The sequence below is a fragment of the Mixophyes fleayi genome, chromosome 4 (genome assembly GCF_038048845.1).
Source record: "Mixophyes fleayi isolate aMixFle1 chromosome 4, aMixFle1.hap1, whole genome shotgun sequence".
NCBI lineage: Eukaryota > Metazoa > Chordata > Amphibia > Anura > Limnodynastidae > Mixophyes > Mixophyes fleayi.
The window spans coordinates 223699958-223721555 of NC_134405.1; the positions used below are offsets into that span (position 1 = coordinate 223699958).

Sequence of the window (21598 nt, forward strand, 5' to 3'; positions counted from 1 at the left end):
CATTTATAGAAATATGTACATATGCAGTGGGCAATCTATGACAAGATTTACATTCTAAGAATCATCAAAAGATATAATAAACGCTCCTACTGCAACAAAGCAAAGTCGTTTTTCAGTTTAGTTCCACTTTACAGTAAAGCAGAGCGCCAACATATACTTTTGAACTTATATTCCTTAATAAGAGATCTTACAAAATATTTGGATACATTTTTCTGTAGCTCTACAGTTGAAAACAATAATGCTGTTTTTCTATGAGCACTTAATCATGGCACATTTTTCCAGCTAGAGAAACGCTCTGTCCACTTTCAAAGACTTTCTATTACACAAGAGCTGCTTCAGCTGCTAAAGTGCTACATCTACATAGCAAGTATAATATATACATAATTCTATAAGTACAGTTTTACTAGCACATCCATTTGGGTCTGACACTAAAAATCATTGTGTCACCATTACCACTGCTGTTTTTACTAGCTATAACTAGAATTTTCATTTATATCCAAGACATTTTCTATCTAGCCTTAACTCAAAATCATATTCCACTTTTACATTTAAATGTGAAATAGCGTGTAATACAAAAATTGTTGACAGAGGGGTGGATACCGGTTAAACACGAAGGAGTTAATTATCTGCAAGGTGCATCTGAGGCTGCAAAAGTCACTTCAAACTGACACACAACCATCAGATCCAAAATGGAATACAAATAATGCGTTTTTGAAATGCCAGGCAATAAACCAATTAACATAACTCACTTGGAGTATAGCTCTTTAAGCCCTGTCAGCTGTTTTGTCAGAGCTTCCACTTCCTTCTCTTTGTCTCTTAGTCGGCTGCGTATTCCCTCTAATTTAGTCTGCCACTTTTTACCTTCTTCCCATTTGATAATCTCTTCTTTAGAGCTCTGCAAATAAAAAAAACAGCAACTGTGGCTACAGATATGGAATGATTACACTGAAGTTAAATATATGTGCAGTCTTTGATTTAACTAGACAAGGTATAGAAGACCAATGTCCATATGCCTGTAAGACAGAGAAAAAAAAAAGCTGAATTAGGTTCAAAATAATTATTTTCAAACATTTCTTCAATAGCAGAATGAAAGTCACTAGTTTTGTTTGTTTCACTAGTGCTTGTGTGTTTGGATTGGACATTTTAAATTTCCTATGTGACAGTGACCGACAGGAATGATAAATTCTCTGCACATCGCTGCGCAATATGGTGGCACTACAACAATAAATGATAAAAATGAGGTGCAGTCTAACCATAATCACAAGAACATAGAAGAAAAAAATAAATATTGTTGTTTTTCAATAAAATACTTTAAGACAGGTTTTAAACCATAACAAATTGATTTATACATTTGTATACCATCGTCTGTCGATTGGAATTCTGTTGCAACTCAACTTAGTAGGGTGGAATTTCTTTTTTAACATTCAATATATAAATTTAAAGTAAGACATGTTACATTTGGTGCCTTAGGAATGAGAAATGAATGCTTTAATTTATTCATAGATTATTAACACATATCCCACTGCAGTGGTAACATTGCTGATCTTGGATCAAGCCAATGGAGCATGCGTTGTACAAAGCAAGGAGCTGTTCTACTTTTGAGCTGAAGATACATGTAGCTGCCTGTTCTCAAACATTTGTAGTATTATCAAAACATGTTACTCACTATTTATGCCTCAAACCTCCTGGAGTGAGTGTAAAAGAAAAAGCATGAGCAGGCTATGTTTTCTTTAATTTCATAAGATGTTAAAAGGGCTTTATGCTATGCAATAAAAGGTAGTAATATAGGGTGCTCCAATTGCTGAGAAATATCCCATTCAAAAATCTAACAGTTAAAACTTTTTTTTTTTTTTTAAAGGAAAAGTAATTTATTGTTTTTGTGTCTAATCGGGTGACACTATTATGGCTGTTTATGTTTTTCTATTTAGCAAGCAGTGTAAGTAATATGTTAAACATATACTTACAAAGTATATTTAGGCAGAAAAGGCAAGTTCTTTAAGCTACAAACTTCACATTTCATTCCACATTAAGGTACAATATGAGCAATTAACTTTCATCATACATTTGTTCAATTAATGCAAGATGTTTATAATTTGTGTAAATATGTTGATGTACCTTAGTGCAATAGTGTCTGAGATACTGTCCACATTACTTGCTGCCTGGAAGTAAGCACCTGCATTGTTATCACGGTTGTCAGGGGAAAGTTTACACTGAGCCAGGCAACGTGTACACATTACAATTGCCAGTCCCACGCATGAGGGTTAAAGCAATACATATAGATTTTACTTTCCTTTAAAAATGTTATTGTTACATATTATTTTATAAATCTGTTTTATAGCCATGCCTAATCACATAGCACAAAATAAAGAAGGTAGAAAATGAAAAGTGTTTCACATAACAAACCTTATCTTCTCGTGCAGGTTTTCTTTCAGCTTCTTCACTTTTTTTCTCCAACTCTACTTCTAGCCTTTTAATCTTCTTCTGAAGTTCATCTACCACACTCTGTTTACTCTCCACATCTGACTTACTCTGAAAAAACACATATATTTAAAATCCTTGAGTTAGCATTACCATCATGAAAGATGCTAAAAGCAAGAAAGCTATTTTGAGGTCTTCTTCAGACATATGTGCATACGAAGGTTTCTTATAGACAAATTATAATATCCAACAGCGCTCCATTTCTAACTGCTGCCTGATAGATGTACCTTGATAAAGACAGTGCTTGTCGAAACATGTTGGAGCATGCAAGCTGATTACAATTTTATTGTTGAATGTAGTCTGCATCTCTTCCGTTGAATGGGGATTTTTTTGGCTTTCTACAATTGGATATCCCGGGCTCTATGTGGAGAATCTACCAACTGCCTATTATTCTCATTTATCTGGTAAGAGTGCATGACCTTATTCCTTTTGGATTTTATTGTATTTTATTTTTTATAATGTGAGTGTATCCTATTTGTGTGAATAAATACATTTATATTTACGAAACATTATCACACTAGATGCACTTTATTTTTTTCCTTTTATGATATGATAAGCACCTCATGATGTATAGAGGACGAATATAAAGAAAGGAAAAGAAAATTATATTGGTGTGCCTATTTTCCATAGACTTCTAGTGAGTAGCCCAACACTAGGGGGCGATAAACTGAAAAGAAAGTGTGGGATTTAAAGCATCAAAGAATTATATGTGGGATTTTGTTACATATGTTTACATGTTCAAACTATATTGCACTATTGTGACTTCTCTTTTTTCATGCACGTGACATATGAGAAGAGTATCGTTAAGAATCAAGAACTTTGAGAACATCATCATAAACAAAAATAAGTTTATTTCTCTATAATCCTGTAAAGAGATTATAACAGCGCCTGATGGGTTTCATATTGTCAGTATTTGTTGCTATATGTACATACGATATGGAACCGGTAAATACTGTTAATGGTGTATCTGATCTAAAGCACTTGGAAGCGAAATGACTAAAAGCGGAAATTATATTTATTGTTAAATTCCTTTTCCTCAAAATACTGAATGGCAGCCTTAACAATGGTTTACTCCCTTTCAGCCTTAGTTAGAGACTGGAAATAATACATCTCCAGGAAGTATATAGTGCAGCTCATCTCCCTGGTAACTGTCCTGGAGAACAGAGATCTACGCTTCTCTTGTTGTGAAGACAAACCTCTTTGCGGAGGTCCCTCATGAATACCAGGGGTGCATTAGATTCCGCGCCTCATTGTTCAGTTGCGCCAATACCAGTTAGTAGCTAAAACCAATACGTTATCCTGACAGACACACTGTTACAATATTTGACTGTGTTAAGACTGCCTCTCTGAGCTCCAAGTCTAAATCAGTCAGACTGTATCAATCGGATTGAATACCTTAAAATGTATTCAGACATATAGGGACGCCCACATGTATATAATTTAGCTAAAAATTCTTTATAAAATTCGAAAGAATTGAGAAAATACTCTTAAGTATAAAAGAGTTTGTTTTTCATCCTAGATATTAAGTGCACAACTACTAAGAGGAGATTTATTTAAGTAGTTTATGATTATTAATGTGTTTTTATATTATATAAGCTGTGATGTGATTTTATTGATTGATTTAATTAAATGCGTTAATATTTTTATATCCTTTGTGGATTCTGCATTCAGCCCTCTATTTTGATAGACCTCAGAGAGCACTGTATGCAAAAGTGTGGAAAATCTGAGGAGAGATACTGGCAATCTCACAGCAGCCGTGGCCTATTTTCCTATTTTCTCTGCTGATATACTGAATTTATTTCATTTTTACAACAGATTATTTTTATAGAACAGTCCATCATGCACCTAAGTGAACTTGTTTTTTTTTATGGTTTTCTTTCTTAGAAACTAGCTGGAAGGTCCACAGGCCTATCTCTTCTATTCTTGGAATTTTGTTGCAAGAGAAAATCTGACTACATTGTTTTGATATGTTGCCCAATTGGTCTATTTGAGGAAGATTGAACTTCTTTGTCAGCAGTTGAAAGATTACTTGATGCAGAGTCCACTCTTCTGGATGAACTTGCTTTCGACGGAGTCTGCTATGACATTGTTTGGCCGCAACCTGGAGTGCCAAGAGAGACCTCAGACTTTCCTCTGCCCAGGACATGACTTTTGTTACTTCTGCTATAATGATATTGATTCTGATCCTCCTTAATGGTTTATGAAGACGACTTCCATCTTGTTGTCTAAGAATATTGGGGGATGTTTGACATGTAAGAGAAGACTAAAATGTTAAACTGCCTTCCAGACTGCCATTTCCAAAAACATTTACATGTAATCTCTTCTTGCTCTGTGACCATGTACCTCTTTGTGCTGTTTTTGTCAGGAGACTCCAGTGCCATAGGCTGGGTAGCCTGTCATGAGAATTGTTCATTCTGGTTTTTGAAGAGAAGCACTTAGTTCCCTTACATTTGGATCCTGGTACCAGTTGAGGGACTCCATGGTGGCCCTTGTTAATTGGATAACTTGGTCAGAGATGTTTGTTGATTTTCCCACTTATTAAGTATAAGTGAAGATTTTGCATGTGCCACATTGCCCAAAGAAGAAGGATACCTATGGTGGAAGAAAAAATTCCTACAAGGCGAAGGTCCATTCATACTTTAATTTGTTATTGAAACTGTAGCTGACAAACCAAGGACTGGATGTTTCTCTCTTTTGGTACAGACACTTTGTTTCTCACACTCTATCTGAAACCCAAGAAATTTTATTTGCTGTATTGGCATGAGAGGACTCTTTTCCTCATGTATGATCCGTCATGTGCCTGCTGAAAATATATTACTTCATGTTTTCTCTGTTAAGCTACAAAGTGTAATTAATACATTGGTGAAGGTTTTTGGTGATGTTGCCAGGCCAAAAGGAAGACAGGTGAACTGGAAGTGGTGGCCCAGATAAATGTTTGCAGATTGTCTTTATAATAGCTCTAGTGGAATTGGAAGCATTAAGCAACGAAGTTTCCCTTGGGAACATGATGAAATCTTGTATCCTTTACTGACAAAATCTAGAACCCACTGATCCTGAACACGCAGCAATCAATGAGGGTTGAACCAGGCGATAGTCACTGCAAGGCTTTTTGACCTTGCCTCCCATGTCTAAGATCTGAATGCCTAAAAATGCTGATTGGATGCACAGAATCAGTTTGTCAAGTGTACTGTCTTTCAGGCTTGTAGGATCATACATCTTTAAAATGTTGATGGGATTAAGTGGAAGGTAATACTCACTCCCTTCAATCTGGCAAGAGATCGTAGGGTTTAACCCCCAGAAACTTTCTGAATTATAGCATCTAGTTTGTCACCAAGAGCAAGAAACCTCAAAGGGAAGCATAGCTTGACTATTCTCAGGGCTGAATTCAATTCTCAGCGGCAATTTTTTAACAATGCCTTAAGTGATTTTAACACGGTTTTCACTCATTCTGGAACGCATTAACTTTACCCGCTATTCTAATCCATTTAAACACATCTTTTTGTTTGCGAAAACAGTCCACGATGGGACCGTTTTCGCAAACAAAAAGGGTCCCGTCGCTGACGAGTAGTTGATCCATTGAAAGTATAGGGAGGGAGGGAGAAGCACTAAAAGCTATTAAATTTTTTTTTAACGCGGTAAACTGTCAAATCAGTAGTTTTATCTCGCACCTCTCATGGCTGTGCAAAAATGTAAAAACATAAGAAAACCATTGAAATCATGCAATAATGTGCTTTGTCATGGTATAGATAATTGTATAGTAAAAAAAAAATAGTAAAAAAATGTAGTGTATGTAGATATTATAAAATAAAAAGGTTGTGTAATGCAATACAAATGTATGCCAATGAATTTTTTTTTATTCTAGATGGCCGCGTTAAACCCTCCCCTCCTCTAAAAATTTGCATGCACCAATGGTTAATGCACGGGGTGGCGTTAACGTTTTTCAAATTGAATACGTTTTTTTAACAATGCGTAAAAATGGCCGCGATTGCATGACCAAACCTGCGCAAATCGTTTTGCATTTTAAAAAAAATGTCTGCAGAGAAGTGAATTCCCCCCTTATAGTGAGCACTTGATGTCCATGGACATAACAAGAGAAGCTCTCTTATAGCTACAACTGCTGTAGCCATAGCTTAGACTGACAAGGCAATAATATGTGCCTCACAAAGGAAATCCATTCCTTTGCATAACTTCAATGCATTTAAGCATTGGGCATTAGTTTTCTCTTGAGTCTCCACCTGAACACTCTCTCTCCATCTGAGTGCCCTAGGCATTCAAACCGTGGCCACATTAGCCTTTAAGGTAGATCCAGAATAAATATAAAGTTTCTTTAAACAACTTTCCATCTTTAAATTCATAGGATCTCTCAAAGGATCATCGTCTTTTAAAGGAATAGTGGCCCTAGATTTTAGACTGATTAATGCTGCATCTACTTTTGGAAGCTCCATCTTGGCACTTCTTCATATCAAAAGGGCCACATGCATCTACTTAAGCGGAATCTATATATTATTATTCAGATAAAATAGTCTTGGACCTTCTTTAATTTCTCAATACTCACTCCTAGAAGACCCATCCAGGTCCTCCAAATAATTCAATTTAGAGAAATAGGCCCTAGCACCTACGTTAATACTTGTCTGGGACCTAGCTCTCTCAATCTCATGCACAGAGTGTAAAAGAGGATTCTTATACTCACGATAAATCCGTTTCTCTGATTCCATCTCGGGACATTGCTACCATGAGAGGGCGTGGGGGGGGGGATTTAGAGGGGTTTGGCACTTAACAAGTTAACACTGTTAATGTATGCTACTGACAAAACACCTCCCCTCTACAACCCCCCTGTAGCCTTCAGTTTAAGTATAAAATCCAAAGGTAGGGGAGTCAACCAACCACAGACCAAACGACAGAAGAGAAGGAACGCAGTGTTCCCCAGATGGAATCGGAAAGACGGATTTATTCGGAGTAAAAAAATCCTCTTTTCTCCTTTATCCTATCTGGGGGACACTGCTACCATGGGAACGTTCTAAAGCAGCCCCCTTAAGGTAGGGACTGCTCTGACAGCCCGGCACGTGGAGCACTATGGGCAAAACTGGCATCTGCCGACGCAAAGACATTGAATCGCTAAAATTTTTGTAAAGGCATGGACCGAGAACCAGGTGGCGGCTCTGCATAACTGGTCCTCTGAGGCCCCATTTTGCGCAGCCCATGACGCACCCACGGAACGGGTAGAATGGGCAACAATACGATCTGGCACAGGTTGGTTAGCATTAATATAAGCCTGCTTAATAGTAGACATAAGCCATCTAGCAAAAGATTGCTTGGAGGCCGGCCAACCACATTTTGAGAAGTCAAATAAAATAAACTAAGAATCTGTGCAGTGAATCTTTGATGTCCCAGGTAATAGAATCGGAGAGCTCTGAATACATCCAGAAATTCCAAAGAACCTGTTCTAGACACTTGTGGATCGTCTGTGAACACCGGAACCACTATTTCGTGGTTTACGTGAAAACTTGAAACTACTTTTGGCAGGAAAGAAGGAACTGTTCTGAGAACTGCCCTGTTGTAGTGAAACGCCAGATATGGCTCTCGACGTGACAGCGCCCCCAGTTCGGAAACTCTATGAGCTGAAGCAATAGCTAGTAGAAAAAGCACTTTCCATGTCCAAGACTTTCCACTCTCCAAGACTTCGCCCGAGCTGCCCCCTGCACTGGAATGACCTCCCTCGTTCCATCCGTCTCGCGCCCAATCTGTGCTCCTTCAAACGAGCACTTAAAACTCACCTGATCCACAAAGCTTATCAACCATCCACTTAACCCCTCATCTACTCTGCTCGCTATTCCCTCTCTCCCCTGGCCCCTTCTTCTCTCCCCTAGCATCACCAGCTCCCTCTCGTGTCTGATTTGTCCACCCTCCCTTAGGATGTAAGCTCTTATGAGCAGGGCCCTTCTTCCCTCGTGTCTCCATACCTATTCTCCTGCTCTGTCCTTACTCCATATGGCTGTCCCGGAGTTACTGAAGCATTGGTACTTTGTGTTTATCATTCTGTACTGTTTAACCCTGTATGGTCTACTGTTTGTACTATGTACGGTGCTGCGGAAACCTTGTGGCGCCTAACAAATAAATAATAATAATAATAATAATAATAATAATGTTAAGAACCGTAACTTCACAGTCTGCAACGGTTTATAGGAAGGTTCTTGAAGCATATTAAGGACCAGATTAAGATACCAGGGTGCCGTGGGCAGGACATATGGAGGCTGGATATTGAGGATTCCTTGTAGGAAGGTTCTGACATCCGGAAAGTCTGCCAGGCGAAGGTGAAAAAACACTGAAAGAGCCAAAATCTGCACTTTTAAAGATCCTAGGCGAAGACACCCATCCCAGGCCATCCTGGAGAAAAGCAAGAAACCTTGAGAGGCGGAACGAATTCGAGTGGCAGGTCCGGTTTTCACACAATCTAATGTATGTAAGCCAGATACAGTGGTAGATTTGAGCAGAGACTGGTTTCCTAGCTTTAAGGTGGTATCCACTACACGTGAAGAGAACCCTCTGGATTTCCAAAGGCTGGCTTCAACAGCCATACAGTTAAATTCAGCCGCGGTAAGACCTGATGTAGGAAACTAGAGTCGCCGAGTCCCGCAAGGATCGTGCTTTGTCCACTGGAAGGAATACCTTATGATTGTTTGTATCCATTATCAGTCCCAGAAAAGTCATTCTCTGGCAAAGGGTTAACTGGGATTTGGGACGATTTATGAGCCACCCATGCCTCTTCAGGATCCTGATGGTGAGCTGTAGATGTTGCTCGAGCAGGTGAGCTGAGGCAGCCTTGATTAGTAAATCAGCCAGGTAGGGCACTAATTGCACACCTCTGAAATGAAGAGAAGTCGCCATTCACTGCCATAATTTTTGTAAACACTCTTGGTGCTGATGCAAGTCCGAATAGGAGAGCAGTGAACTGGTAATGAGAAGATCCCACAGTGAATCTGAGAAGAGCCTGATGTGCCTTCCAGATAGGAATGTGGAGGTAAGTGTCTTTGATGTCTATCGACACCATGAAGTGGTTTGCTTCCAGTCCGTTGATAACGGACCTCAGGAATTCCATTCGAAATCTGACCACCTGCAGGTGAAGGATCAACTGTTTTAGGTTCAAGGTGGGGCGGAAGGAGTCATCTGGCTTTTGGAACAAAAAGAGGTTGGAGTAGAACCTCTGTCTCTTTTGATCTTCCGGAACTTCCTGGATAACTCCTGTGGAATGAAGAGAGTGAACACAGAAGCATTGCCTGTCTTCTTTGTGGGTCGTGGGGCAAGTTGGTTTTAAAAAAAAACAATGAGGGGCTGGGCCCACTAGGTCTATTATGTAATCTCTTGTCATGATCCCGCGAATCCAACTGTCCGAGGACTCTGCCCACTGATCCCTGACCAGAAGCAGACATCCCCTCCCACCGCTAGAGGGGGGCGTCACGCTGCTGGTTTATCCCCCCGAAAGGGCTGTCTAAATGAGCCAAAACTGGCCGTCCTAGGCTTTGGGACATTGACTGGTATGAAGGTACTTTTGCCTCCTGTGGCCTGGGAAATTATGCTGCCCAATTCAGGCCCAAATAACACTCCACTTGAATAAAGGAGAGACTCCAAAGATTTCTTAGATTCAGTGTCCTCATCTCAGAACCTCAGCCATAGGTCCCTCCTAGCTGTTACTGCTGTTGCTGAAACAGAGGAGGAAATGGAAGCTGCGTTTTGGGCAGCTTCATACACGTACCCTGAAGCCTCCTTCAGGTGTAGGGCAAGCGGAAGTAAGTCAGAATCTTGCAAAGCTGTAGCCAACTGGTCAGCCCATGTTTCCATAGCACTGGCAACCCAGGCTGATAAAAACATGGGTCTATATGAAGTATCTGCTGCTGTGTAGATGGACTCTATCTTATGGTCAGTGGAGTCCTGCAGGGATGCTGTCCCTGGAACAGGGAGTGTGGTGTGGCGAGCTAAGCGTGCCACTGGGGTATCCACCCTTGGGACCTGTTCACAACGGATTAGATGATCTTCCTGTAGTGGGTACAAAGTCAGGTCTTTTCGTGGAATAACAAACCTACGGTCAGGTTGCTTCCAGGATGCTTCTGCGATCTCCACAGATGGAGGAAAACAGATAGTCTGTCTTCTGGCCATTTTAAATAGACCACGATCTGTAGCAAGAGGATTTATGCAAGTAATATTCTATCTACTAATATATATGCATGAATAAGTTTTTTAATACACCTCTATCTATATAATAGTGAGTATAGAAAAAGCTTTTGGTACTTAGAATTCTCCTGCTCTAGCTTAGCCTTGGGAAGGCTGTCAGCAGCTCTGCTTATCCTTCAGAAGGAGCTGATGCTTTTTTTCCGGGCAGATCTTGGCGCCTTGGGAGAGTCCAATATTCCTCTGCAGATGGGGGAGCTCTATTATCCTAGCTCTCCCTGCCTGCATTTTCTCTATTTTTACAGGGTAATGGTGTTAAGGGCGATTTACTGCGTCTCTGTAAGCAGCAATCACCTCTGCATTCATCTCCTTGCCCCTGCAGACGAATGCCAAGTTCCCCCTCCTTTTCTGAGGAGGGGACTTGGAACAGTCCAACATGTCAGCCTCAGATGGCGGGGGTTACCGGCACTCTCCGCCTTCGTGGCAGCGTCGGTAACCTTGAGCGGTCAGTGTGACAGCGGCTTACATAAGCCGCCTGTCAGCACTGTATAGGAGCCACCACAATAATTAAAAGAATCTCTCTGCTGTCAGTGAGAGCCGTCCGGCTCTCGACTGACAGCTGCTTCTTTAACCAACGCGTGTGCTCTGTAATAGTTCAGAGCACACCTCTGTCTAAAAATAAAAAGAATAAAATAAAACACTTTAGGTAAGAAAAAAAAAACTTAGTGCCTAGCTAAATGAGCCCAACTCCCTTGGGTACTCAATTAAAACTGAAGACTACAGGGGGTTGCAGAGGGGAGGGGTTTGTCAGCAACATACATTAACAGAGTTAACTATTTAAGTGCCAATCTCCTCTTCCCCTCACTCAACTCCCCCTTTCCCCCATGGTAGCAGTGTCCCCCAAATAGGATGAAAGAGAAATATTATTTAGTCACAAATGACCATCATCAAAGGTATCATTTATTTAAACTGTTTATGGGGCTGCAAATTGCTTAATACCCCTTCGTAAACCACAAAGGTTTGTCAAAGTCTCCTGTGCTTTATCTTCTGGGCTTTATCTTTCTTTCCATCCACAGGCTCTGAAAGAATACTGAGAGGGAAGAATATTACTAAACAAACAAACAATCCAAAAACAAAGCACCTCAGTCAGGGGCTTACCTAGGGTGGGTACTCTTTGGTTGTTTCGGGGTTCAATAAGGCTCCATACTGCTGGCAACGTGTCTAGACTACTTCACATCTCGGATAAGCAACTTGTCTCCTGTTGCTCAGACATCCAGAGGACGTCGACTGTAGCCAGTAGCACTTTCCAGGATTACAGTGAACACCACTATACTGATTCAAAGCTTTAATCGGCCTGTTCTGTCCTCCACGTTGGTGTACATTAACCAGAAGTGGTGCTCACATGTGCAAAGCACCCACGTTGGCACGCATGCCATTTTCAAATAGAATTCTGGACATAGAACTCAGGTCCTCAAGTAGCCAACTTGACCCTCTGCTTGCACCACCAGCATTGTGTTGCCAAGCCTCTGGATACAAGTAACTTCTACATACAGAAAACAAAAATACACTACCTATTTTCTCTATTCTTAGCTATAGAAGGGAAAAAATGACAGGGAAGAGGAGGAGCTGCACTGAATACTTCTTGGAGGCATTTTCACACATTGTTAAGGCTGCCATGGGGGATATGTACTAAATAACCTGTCAAGGGATACAGAATGAATATTATGGAAAAACAGAGTATAACCATGTTACAGTACAGTTGGGATTTATTCTGCATTAAATATAATATTACCCCTAGCATGCCATTTTCTATTTGCTTCTTTGACCACCGAGAACGTAGTTTGTTCTAGAGGTGCTAATCTAGCAAACAGCTTGAAATTAAGCTATGCCTATACCAAACATTTTAAAACACAACAGGCACTTCTTCAAACCCCTCTTGGCCCTAAATATATAATTTAAATATTGTTAACTATTCTTTTTTTGGGAAAATTTTGAAATGTTGAATATGATGGTTTTCTTTACAATTTGGGGGTAAGATACATTTCAACCATTTATTTTGTGAGATTTAAATCAGTGCTTGGGATTACCACCATGCTGAAATTTTTCAAAATTAGCCTTTTATGGTTAACAATGTATTTTGTAAAAATTAAAGAATCCAGTGGTGCTCACAGAGTGGCTGAAACTTTTTTTTATTGTGCTGTAAGAAATCACTGTCCATCTTGAATTATGCATCCGGATCCTGAACGTTTTAAACACCACTGTGCACAGAATGCTTTACATTGTTAATTTGTTAATATGCAGTCTTTATTCTGTTAAGTACAACAGGAAACTTCAAAACAGGTCCACTTCTAATTTCCCAGTTTGAAAGGTATATTACTTTCATAATATAGATCACATTTTGCATACTGCTTCAGATTTTTCCAGGGTTTATAGTTACCAACTGTAATTAATATAGAGCTTAACATATCCATGTCATCACATTTCATCTGGTACCTCCACAAAAGGGTGTCTAGCTTCAATTCTGCACACCATTTACTTTTTTGATTATAGTGGTATCAAATGCCAATGACCAAGGGGAACTAATGCCCAAGCCAGTTTCCACCTGAACATTGTACAGGGAGATTATAAAGAAAAAATGAATTTCAATATTCAAAACACAATTATATAAATTCACAGGATGATTCATGTTTTTCTATTGCCTTATGATCAAAGATATAATTTGCAAATTCTGAAAAATCAGTTTGGCAGGAGCAAGGAGAGTGCTAGTAGACATCACATGCCTCTCCTTGCTCCTGCCGACTCGGACGTTTTCAGATAGGTAGCATGCTCGCTACTAGCAATGTGCTGTCAGTGAGAGGAAGCATTAACCACAGAGTAGTAGAGGGCATGCCCAAGGCATTGGAGGACCTGCCAAAACTTGTAAACACAGGACCCCAGGCAAGTAAATCTTTGTGATGACGTGATATTCCACCAAGAACAATTTTCAGTTTAGGGTGAAATGATTCATTTATTTCCATGTCAAGTGCCCGTTTCCTGCAGAATACTTTAGTTAAGTATTATACCAAGAGATCCCAGTAGCCGCATGTTTCTAGCCGGTTTTTAAGGTGTGCAAATGTTTAATATTAGTATAGACAAATTCTCAGCCTACAGAATTAGGGATTGATGCCTGGTAGATGGGACAGTAGTTAAAAACAAAATGTCCTGTAACCTCTGCTTGGAAGCATATATTAACAATACAGCAGGAAAATACCACAACTTTGTAATATTTTGTAAACCTCATATGTGTGCAGATTTACTCTAGTTGTATATTTCTTCACCAGTGGAAAATATTTCATGACTATCTTCCAGTGATAACACATAAGCTAGTCATATATGAAAATGAGCCGCCACTATAGAAATATCTGTTTAAGAGGTAGTGCTATTTTTGCAACTAATATGTTGCAGCAATATTCAATTTACCTGTATGCTGCTTGTCAGCCGTTTTAGCCTTTTCTTCAATTCCTCATATTCCTTATCTACTTCATCTTTTTCCTTTTGTAATTTATTAAGGTTTTTTTGTTTTTCTCGCAGCTCCTGGTTTAGGTTTCCAAGGTCTTCGTTGAGGGTATTCTCCCTAGTCTTGCTATTTTTCAAGGCCTCTTTAAGCTTTAGTTGTTGCTCATTTAAATCTTCAATTCGTGCCTGTAATGATAATATCATGTCTCTTCACAATTAAATTTGTCTACTTAAAATACCACAAAGGAATTAGGTTTCGGATTAAAACTCTGTAATCAGCTTTTAAGTTAAGAAAGGATAATGTAACAATTTTCATTTGCAACCAACACAAGCACCATGGGACATCATTTGCAAGAAGATGCTTAATGAGAGAATTTGCTTCCAATTAATTATTTAACTCTAAAATCCATGAAAAGAATATCAATAAAACAAGCCAGGCAACATAGGTTACTGAAATGCTCACCTCAGTCTACCTTATTGATTTAAAGATCAATATGGTGTCAAGTGAAAAAATAATAAATAAATACAATGTAGTATCTTTACGTAATTGTATTGCTGTTTTTTGCCAATTGTAAACATGCAGGTAATAACATGCCAGGACCTCAGTATTAATGCAATGTTTTGTATCAAGTCTGCTAATTGTGATATTTAATAATAAAAAAAAAATGTAGCAAGTATTCTAAATAGGAGCCATCACTAGTTCAGAGTTCATCTAAATGCAACTAAGCTTCTTTAAGAAGGAGAACTTTAGTCTAATATCTTTACCAAAGGTCCTCTTCTCCCCAATTAGTAGAAGCACAGAACACAGTGATTTAAGACGATGATATTGAGCAGCAAAAACTAACTAAAAACGAAATGACTCCTCCATTCTGTTTAAATTGTGGGAAGGTGAAGAGCAAACAGTGCAACTGACAAGTTGTATGACCAACGGAAAGATTCTCTTTCAATAGCTAGAGATTGAATAACATACATCTTATAATATATAAGCATATTAGAAATATTCAGGGACATTCATGTCAGTTTTGGGGGCATGAAAATTTGTTTTCCATCAGTAGAAACAAGGAGGAAAAAAAACTACTCAAGAATAATATGTGTGCCTTACACAACAACGGTCTGATAGACGATGCGTAGGTCACTACAAAATACTTTAATGATCATTTAAGGATCATTTTTTCAAAACGTTTAAATAATAAACCCTTGTTTCCAAAAACAAATGCAAACCAAAAGCACAAACTATCATTATCTAACCATCATCTGGGCATTATGACCATAAACAGAGACTCAGTTTATGGTTAAATCACTTTTCCATGTGTCTATGGACCCCAAAATAGAAATTGTTTAGCTCTGAGAAGATACATAGAATTGATCTTTATAAAAAATAGGATTTTTGTACTCACCGTAAAATCCCTTTCTCATAGTCAAATGGGGGATAATGCGGTAGAAATGGGTATCAAATTGGTACCAGGAGTCTAGGTACAGTTAAGTCTGTGATTGTAACTCCACCCCTGCAATACCCCTCCCATAGGAAGGATATTCAGTTTATGTCTAGGTCAACTAGGTTAATTAACCACAACAACACAGTCAACCATACAACATTCAGAGCAAGGATGGGCACACAGTGTTCCCCAATGGACAACGGGAAAGGGATTTTATGGCTAGTACAAAAACTCTATTTTATCATACGTCTAATTGGGGGAGCACTGCGATACATAGGGGACCTACCAAAGCTGCCCCTTAAGGGAGGGACTGCTCCAACACGGCTCCACGCAGAACCCTACGGCCAATGCTAGCATTCTGTGAAGCAAAGCCTTGTAACTTATAGAATTTTACAAACGTGTGAACAGATGCCCATATAGCCGCCTGGTACAGCAGAAGCTCCGTGATGCGCCACCCAGGAAGCACCCACAGCCCTAGTGGAATGAGCAGACAAACCTCCCAGCAACGGCCTGAGTTTGAGTAAGCCTGCTTGATGGTGGTGGTAATCCACCGAGCTAAAAAGACCTTAAAAGCAGGCCAACCTCGTTTTTTCTCATCAAAAAGCACAAAAATATCTGTGATTTTGCGCAATCCAGCTGTGCGGTTCACATAGCATCTAAGAGCCCTGACCACATCTAGAAACAACAAGGATTGATTTGAGGAAAAGCAAGGACAACAATTTTCCAACAATTTAAATGAAAGTGGGAAACAACTATAGGGACAAAGGAGGGCTCTATGCAAAATACCGCCCTATCTTCGTGAAAAACCAAAAAGGGGTGAGAACAAGATAAAGCCTGCAACTCAGAGACACGGCGTGTAGAAGACACCGCCAAAAGAAACGCCACCTTAATCAAAGCTGGAGAACCAAATTCAAGTCCCACGGCTCGACAGGATGAACGAATGGAGGAAGATATGAAACGCCACCTGTAAGGTGTGAACTTCGGGCAGGGAGGCCAGTTTACACTGGAAATAAATGAAGAAAGCCTAAACCTGCGATTTCCACTAGGCTAAGCGCAACCCCTTGTCCAAACCAGCTTGAAGGAAGGCCAGCAACCTAGAGAGCTTGAAAAGGGAAGTTTGAAAGTAATTTGATTCATACCATACATAAGATTTCGATGTTGTGTAAAAATTGGCCGCCAATGAAGGCTTCCTGGCCTTGATCATGGTCCTAACTACTTTAGTTGAAAAACCCTTAGCTCTCAGAATCATGGTCTCAATAGCCACTCCGTTAAAGTCAGCCGACCTAACAAGTGGCACTGAAGGAGACCCTGAGTGATTAAGCCTGGTCTGAGAGGTAGTTTGAATGGAGGTTCTACTACCATTCCTAGCAGATCTGAGTATCAGACTCTGCCCCACCAGTCTGGAGCCACTAGGATGGCCTTCACCCGTTCCCTCTTCAGTTTCTTGAGAACCTTAAGGATCATAGGAAGAGGAGGGAATAAGTAAACTGGTTGAACCACCAAGGAATCAATAGAGCATCCACGAATCCCATTACAGGATCCCTGGTTTTTGAGCAAAAGAGGGGAACTTTGAAGTTCAACTACGAGGCCATCAAATCTATATCTGGACAAACCCAGTGTTGAACCAGGAGATTGATGACTTCCGAATTAAGGGACCATTGTCCCGAATGAACTATGTTTCGGTTGAGATAATCGGCCTCCCAGTTGTCTATTATTATTATTATTATTATTATTAATTGTTATTTATAGGGCGCCACAAAGTATCCTTAGCGCCGTACAAGGACAAACAATGGCACAGTACAAGGTGAAACAGCACAGTACAAGTAACAGTAAGCACTATAACTCTGGGGGCTCAGTCACAGCAAGAAAGAGAGGGAGGGGAAAAGTGAGTACAGGCAGGTAACTATGGCCCAAGAGGGTGGGCACGGATGACAGGTAAAGAGTCACTGAGGGGAGCGGAGAGAAGCGAGAGGAGACAGAGGGCAGAGGGTAAGAGAGGAGGTGAACTGAGTAGCTGGAGAGCAAAGTTAAAAGTGATGGAAACAGGAGGTAGGAGAGCCCTGCTCGAAGGAGCGTACAATCTAAACGGAGGGGAAGACAGACAGGCACATGGATGAGACGGGAGAGACGAAGACGGAGTCGAGGAAGGGGGAGAAGGGAAGAAGGGATGAGAAAGAGAGTAAGCCGACCAGTGGGAGTTTAGGCATGAGACTGGAAGGCTTTTAGGAAAAGGTGGGTTTTTAATGTTCGTTTGAAAGAGGACAGATTAGGGGAAGTTCTGATGGAGCGGGGACTCCTGAAATAAATATTGCCGTTATAAAATTGGAATCTGTCTCTCTGCCCACAGCATCATCCTGATCGCTTCCTCATGGCCCTGGCACTGTGCGTGCCACCCTGATGATTGAGGTACGCTACTGCTGTCGCATTGAGTGACTTGACTCTGACCGGCTTTCCGCGCAGAAACACATGAGCCTGTACCAGCACCCTGTAGATCGCTTATAAGCTCCAACACGTTTATGGGAAGAGATAACTCCAGCAGGTCCCACCGGCCCTGGAATCTGAGGGTTGTAATGAATCCAACCCAAACTGACAGACTTGCGTTTGTGGTGACAATCGTCCATTCCCATGTCTGGAAGGATCAGCCCTGGGAGAGATGTGACCTGAGCAGCCACCAAGTAAGGGACAGGCAGATTTGAGATGGTAGATTGATCATCTGCTTGTCCAGATGTGAACGAGAGCCTGACTATTTGCGCAGGATTTCCCACTGAAATGTTCGTGAATGGAACGGAGCATAAGGCACCGCTTTGAGGACTTACACCATTGTCCCCAGCAGCCTCCTACATCGCAGCAGGGACACCCAATGCTTGATTAAGAGGTCTTCCATCTTGCACTGGAGCGATAGTATCTTGTCTTCCGAACGGAACACATTCTGACATCTGGTGTCGAAATCTAACCCTAGAAACCGCATCTTCTACGATGTGATTAGAGATGACTTCGGCAGGTTGATTATCCAATCATGCTCCTCCAGGAAGGATCTGGTCTACTGAATGTGCTGTGACAGGATCCGAGATGATGGAGCCTTCCACATAGGGTCGTCCAAGTCAAAAATTACCGTGCCGCCATGGCAGTGGAGAAGGGCCGCCATTACTGTCATCACCTCTGTAAAGAACCTCGGAGAGGTCACTAGACCAAAGGGTAACGCCTTGAATTAGAAATGATTTTCCTTTACTGCAAAGCATAGTAAGCATTGATGGCCCTGCCAATGAGAACGTGCAAGTAAGCATCCTTTATATCCAGTATAAACTGTGCCGGTTCCATGGCCGTCATCACCGACCTCAGAGATTCCATCTTGAATCCCTTGACTCTGACTTGTAATTTCTGGGTCTTTAAAATTTAATACTGTCTGAAAGAGCCGTTTGGCTTTGGAACTAGGAAAAGGTTTGAGTAAAACCCCAAACCTCTCTCCAGTGGCGGAACTGGAATGATGACTCCCACGTCCAGCAAGTTCTGGATTGCTATCTGCAGGGCTTTGCGTTGACTGACGCAGGCTGGAAGCCCTGTTGTGAAAAAACGGCAACGAGTAGACCGAGGTAAGTCTATGACAGATCCATGGCTCAGGGGATTGTCACGAGGGGGTACAATGATAATTTCAGCCACCTGTCCCGAAAAAGCAGAAGAAGTGCACGACTACAGCTCTGTGTATGGAGGACACGTCATGCTGAGGCAGACTCCGCCACTAGCGAGGGCATTTGACTGGCCCCTAGCAGGGGATCCTCTGAATCTGTGGAAGGGCCAAAAGGACATAAACCTAGGGTGTTTAGGCCTGGTCTGAGTGACAGGAATGGGCCTTTACCTCCTGTAGCTTCCGAAATGAGCTGGTCTAATCTGGCTCCAAAGAGGGAGATGCCGTCAAAAGGTACAGCATCCAAGGTGCGCTTGGAATCCACGTCCGCGGACCAAAAACGCAACCATAAGGAACATCTGGCTGCTATGACTAATGCAGAGAGCATAGCTACGACAGAATTAATATCCAATGAAGCCTGCCCTACAAACTCTGAAGCCTCTCTAATATGATCGGAAAGCACCATTAATTCATCACTAGGGGCTCCATCCTGGAGACCTCAGGACAACTGCTCTGCCCCTGCTTGGCAGCCTTATAGACCCAGGCCCTGGACATGGCCGGCCTGAAAATACTACCAAGTGCTTTGTAAGCCGACCTGAACAAAAAGTCACATTTCTGGTCCATGGTGTCTTTGAGGGAAATAACTCCCTCAACTGGTAAAGTGGTTGTTCAAAACCAACTTGGATATAGGAAGGTCCACCCTTGAAAGTGCTTTCCATTTGTCACAATCTTCAGCTAGAAGAGGGTAGAGAGTTTTAAATTTTCCTGGCATGCTAAATCGGCGATCAGTCTTTTTCCAGGCGTCTGAAATTATTTCCATTAATTGAGGCGATGGATGAAAGGAAATTTATTGTTTCAGCTGTATTTTAAACAGAGAAAAAACAGCTTCCCGGGATACCTCTAGGTTGGTGAAGCCTAATGTTTGGCACACTCCCAGCACCAGGTCCTCTACACCCTGCACTGTGGATGAATCCTCCACACTGGTGAAATCTTCTTCCCCAGGATCTCCCTGAACTTCACTTTCTTCCTCCGATGAAACATCTGAAGTGGACATGAAATTCCTAGCTTCCTAAGTAGCCCGAGGCTTATGAGATGGTCTCTTTGCAGTGTTCAGTAAGCGTTCCAGTGAGGAAGTAGCTGCAGCTAAACCCTGGGCTGAGACAGCAAGAGTTTGTGCTAAAGATTATTCTACTTGGGACGCCCCTTGTCCTGTTCCGTTTTCACAGTGTGGAAAATGGCGCTGAAAGCTCCGTGCTGGCGCCAGGGACCAGGACCTCCTCTTCATTTTCAGAAAATGGCCTCCCCCACGTCCAGAACGGAGATCATCTCCGTTAACCTGTGCCCCCTGTGTGAGGTGCAGCCATAGCTGTACTTTCCGATTCAACAGAGAACTGCTGTGACTGCTCTGTGTGCTGCGGTCGCGGCTGTCAGCACTGCAAGCGCTGACAACTGACTGCCGGCTATGCAGAAACTATCCCTTGTAAAAGATAGTGGCCGGCTCTGCTGGGGGTGAGATAGTTGTCAAAGCTACTCACCCGGCTCAAAGATCCGGGTGGACCAAGGCCACAGGCTGTCCACCCCCTTGGAGGCATCCCTGAGCCTAGCATTTCCCCCCTGTAATAAAAAGAGAAAAAATAAATAAAAAAAAACATTATATAAAATTAAATAAATTAAATCCAAGGCAGAAGCCCTGGAAAACATGCCTGACTCCTGAGGGCACTAAAACTAAACTGAATATCCTTTCTGTGGGAGGGGTACAGCAGGGGTGGGGTTACACTCACTAATTTAACTGTTTAAGTGCCTGGACTCCTGGCACCACCTAATATACCCCTATGTATAGCAGTGTCCCCCAATTGGACATATGAGAAATATACAAACAAACCATATATATTTCACAGCACTATGTTTTAGAAAAGCACAGAAACTAAAAAACAAAAGCAATTCTAGTCTGTGACCTTGCCCGATGTATAGAACATTTAACAAAACACACATAAAGGAAAAGGGCACCATCCTCACCTTTAAATCTTTGGTCTGTCTGTCAACAATCTGCTGAATGTTTAAATTTTCCTCTTTTTGTGCAGCCACAGAAATAATCTGCTGTTCAGCATGAGCAGTCATTTCTGCTCTTAGAGCCAACAGAGCTTTACTTAAAGCCTGGAAAAGAGAATACTATATATTCAACAAAACTGTAAACATGTTTAAAATACATTTTTGAAGTTCAATGGCCCTTCAAACATGCAATACATCCACAAGTGAAGACCTTTATTATAACGCTGTAAAAACAATTAGAACTTTATCTAATTGTTTAATTTAATTTAAGTTTAAACCATGTATAAAGTACAAAATTAACCTGCCATACCTTGTGTCTATAGATTGCATAAACATTTTTCTACACATTTTCTAG

General features: G+C 41.1%; 1 protein-coding gene across 1 annotated transcript in view; it reads right to left on the bottom strand.

The window, feature by feature from the left end:
* CEP290 (centrosomal protein 290) overlaps positions 1 to 21598 on the bottom strand; it is a 222067-nt gene that overhangs the window by 59606 nt on the left and 140863 nt on the right. The window contains exons 38-41 of the mRNA XM_075209376.1: positions 21211 to 21348; positions 14101 to 14322; positions 2404 to 2529; positions 750 to 895 (exon numbers count right to left, since the gene is read on the bottom strand). Coding sequence (XP_075065477.1) covers positions 750 to 895; positions 2404 to 2529; positions 14101 to 14322; positions 21211 to 21348 — 632 coding nt within the window. The remainder of the gene's footprint in view (positions 1 to 749; positions 896 to 2403; positions 2530 to 14100; positions 14323 to 21210; positions 21349 to 21598) is intronic.